The sequence below is a fragment of the Geospiza fortis genome, unplaced genomic scaffold (genome assembly GCF_000277835.1).
Source record: "Geospiza fortis unplaced genomic scaffold, GeoFor_1.0 scaffold1683, whole genome shotgun sequence".
In the NCBI taxonomy this organism is placed as follows: Eukaryota; Metazoa; Chordata; class Aves; order Passeriformes; family Thraupidae; genus Geospiza; species Geospiza fortis.
Window position 1 is genome coordinate 221,694 of NW_005054665.1, and position 2,458 is coordinate 224,151.

Genomic DNA, 2,458 nt, shown 5'->3' on the forward strand with positions numbered 1-2,458 from the left:
GCGCGGGGCACCTGTGTCGGACCCGCCATTCGGGGCTCCGGCCCCGCTGCTCACGACCACTCTCTCCCTCTCCAGGTGCACAACACCTCCGGCTGTGTCTGCCCCGTGCGCCCCGGCCCTCCGGGCCCTCCCGGCCCAAAGGTGCGCTGGAACTCCCGCAGGGACCCAGAGGGACCCACCGTGATGGTCTTTTGTCTGAGCTAAACCCTTTTTGCTCAGGATTTGGACTCTAATTTGGGGTTTGGGGGGAGAAGTGACTCCGGTGGCCCCAGGGGGGGAGTCAGCAGGTGCCCGTGGTGGGCTCCAGCGGAGAAAAGTGCCAGAAGGTGAAGCCAGGCTCTGAATTTCCCCTGCAGGGAGAGAAAGGTGACCGAGGGTTCCCCGGAGAGAGAGGCCAGCCCGGATTCTTAGGGGAGAGGGGGAAGTCGGGCAGCCCAGGGCAGCCAGGTCTCCAGGGTCCCCGGGGCCCTCCGGGACCACCGGGGCCCCCGGGACCCCCGGGCGCCCGGGGAGCCCGGGGCGCACCCGCGCCTGCTGCACTCCCTGAGAGATCCGAGAACGAGGTGAGCACCGGAACAAGGGCGGTGGTGCCGGTGCTGGCCGCAGGCTCCGTGCCGGTGGGACTGGAGGAGGTGGCAGGACTGGGACCTGTGGCTGTGCGGGTGGGCAGCAGGACCAGGGGATGCGACACGGCAGCTCATTGACTCTGCTCCCTCTCCTCTCTCCCTCCAACCTGACAAGCAGCTGAGAATCTCCAGCCCAGCAGGAAACCCAGGACCCCCAGGTCCCCCCGGGCTGCCTGGCATGCCCGGACCCCCCGGCTATCCAGGCCATGATGGCCCCCAGGGGGCCCCTGGGCGGGAGGGAAAGCCAGGACCCCCAGGCCCTCCAGGAGCCGTGGGGCCACCCGGTTTTCCTGGGGCTGAAGGACTTCCAGGGTCTCCAGGCTCAGCTGGGCCAGATGGACCCCCAGGGGCACCCGGACTCCCAGGGCCACAGGGTCCCCCCGGGGTGCCTGGGCACGAAGGACCCCCTGGTCCCCCAGGATCTGCATCACACCCTGGCAAACCAGGGCTCCGAGGGGAGCCAGGATTCCCAGGACCAAAGGTAAGGGGGTCCCAGCCCTGTCCATGGCCCTGGGCTGGGATGGGGTACCTGGGCTCACCAGCCCCTCTCCCTGCCCTGGGGGAGCAGCCCCATTACCAAGCCCTCAGAGCACTCCAGGGCTGCCCCAGCTCTGCCACTGTGGGGCCTGGGGCAGCCCAGGGGCTCAACTGCACACTCACCACCCTGTGCCATCTGCCCTCAGGGTGAGAAGGGCGAGTATGGGCTGCCAGGCATGCCAGGGAGCCCTGGCCGGACTGGAGAGCCAGGGTCCCCGGGCATGCCCGGTCCCATGGGGCCACCAGGACCACCAGGGGACTACAGGGTGAGTAGGGGGTCCCAGGCTGTGGGTCCTGGTGAGGGGGAAGCCCAGTGTCACCCCACACATCCTCTCTTTGCAGTGTGACTCACGCCACGCTGGACACCGTGGGCTAGCCGGGCTGCCGGGCCCCAAGGTGAGCTGGGCACCATGGGCAGGGGTCCCGGCACCCTGACCAACCATCTCCACGCTGGGTGGTACCCTGGTTGTGAGGCGCAGCACTGCCTGGGGGGGTTGGGAGGCCTGGGGACCCCCAGAGCTGGGCACTGACAGCATCTCTCACTTCCCTTCCAGGGAGAAAAGGGCGACCCTGGAGAGCCGGTTTGTAGTGTGGGGGGAGAGCAGCAGGCTGGGGGGTCCCATCCCCACACCCGAGCCCTCTGTGCTGCCTTTGCTCCCCCAAAACCCTTCACCTCCCCTCGGGGCACAGGGTGGGGGAGGAGGGACGCCATGGCACATGCAGAGGCACACGTGTGCACACCTGTGCCACCCCTAAACGTGCCCAGCACACCCCAGAGCCACCCCCCAGCCTCAGCACAGCCTCTAACCCTGCCTCTCTCTGTGGCTCACCCAGGGGTGCTGCTATGGGGAGCACGGCTGCAAACCTGGGCACCTCCCCTTCCCCAGCACTGGCAGCCAGCCGGGCTCATGGGGATCCATCAGCAGGTACCAGACGGTGAGTGGCCAGGGGAAGGGGTGCCCAGGGACCCCAGCCCAGCCTTGGGGACATGGTTCACCCCACTGGCAACCCCACAGGACCCAGATGGGGTGGAGAAAGGAGAGGGGAAGAAGGGAAAATGGAGAGAGGGAAGATGGAGATCAGTGTCAGTCTTCTCCCTCTTCCTTTGCAGGATGGCAAAGAGGAACCAGAGATTTATGGAGCGATCATCCCCCATGTGAGAGTCCCTGCCTGGCCCATGTCTGTGCTGCCCCAGCCAGGGACATTCAGCCCTGGGAGGGGACAGGAATGGGAACATGGGGGGCACAGTCCCAAAGCAGCCCAGTCCAACCTCCACACTGCTCCACTGCAGCCTC

The 2,458-nt window shown here is 67.2% G+C and overlaps 1 protein-coding gene across 1 annotated transcript in view; it reads left to right on the forward strand.

Annotated features, from left to right (window-relative positions):
* The window catches only part of LOC102040747 (collagen alpha-1(XVIII) chain-like), a 5,079-nt gene that overhangs the window by 210 nt on the left and 2,411 nt on the right, over nucleotides 1–2,458 (forward strand). The window contains exons 2-7 of the mRNA XM_031065014.1: nucleotides 76–186; nucleotides 357–662; nucleotides 1,310–1,429; nucleotides 1,506–1,559; nucleotides 1,998–2,099; nucleotides 2,275–2,319. Of these exons, the coding sequence (XP_030920874.1) occupies nucleotides 76–186; nucleotides 357–662; nucleotides 1,310–1,429; nucleotides 1,506–1,559; nucleotides 1,998–2,099; nucleotides 2,275–2,319 (738 nt within the window). The remainder of the gene's footprint in view (nucleotides 1–75; nucleotides 187–356; nucleotides 663–1,309; nucleotides 1,430–1,505; nucleotides 1,560–1,997; nucleotides 2,100–2,274; nucleotides 2,320–2,458) is intronic.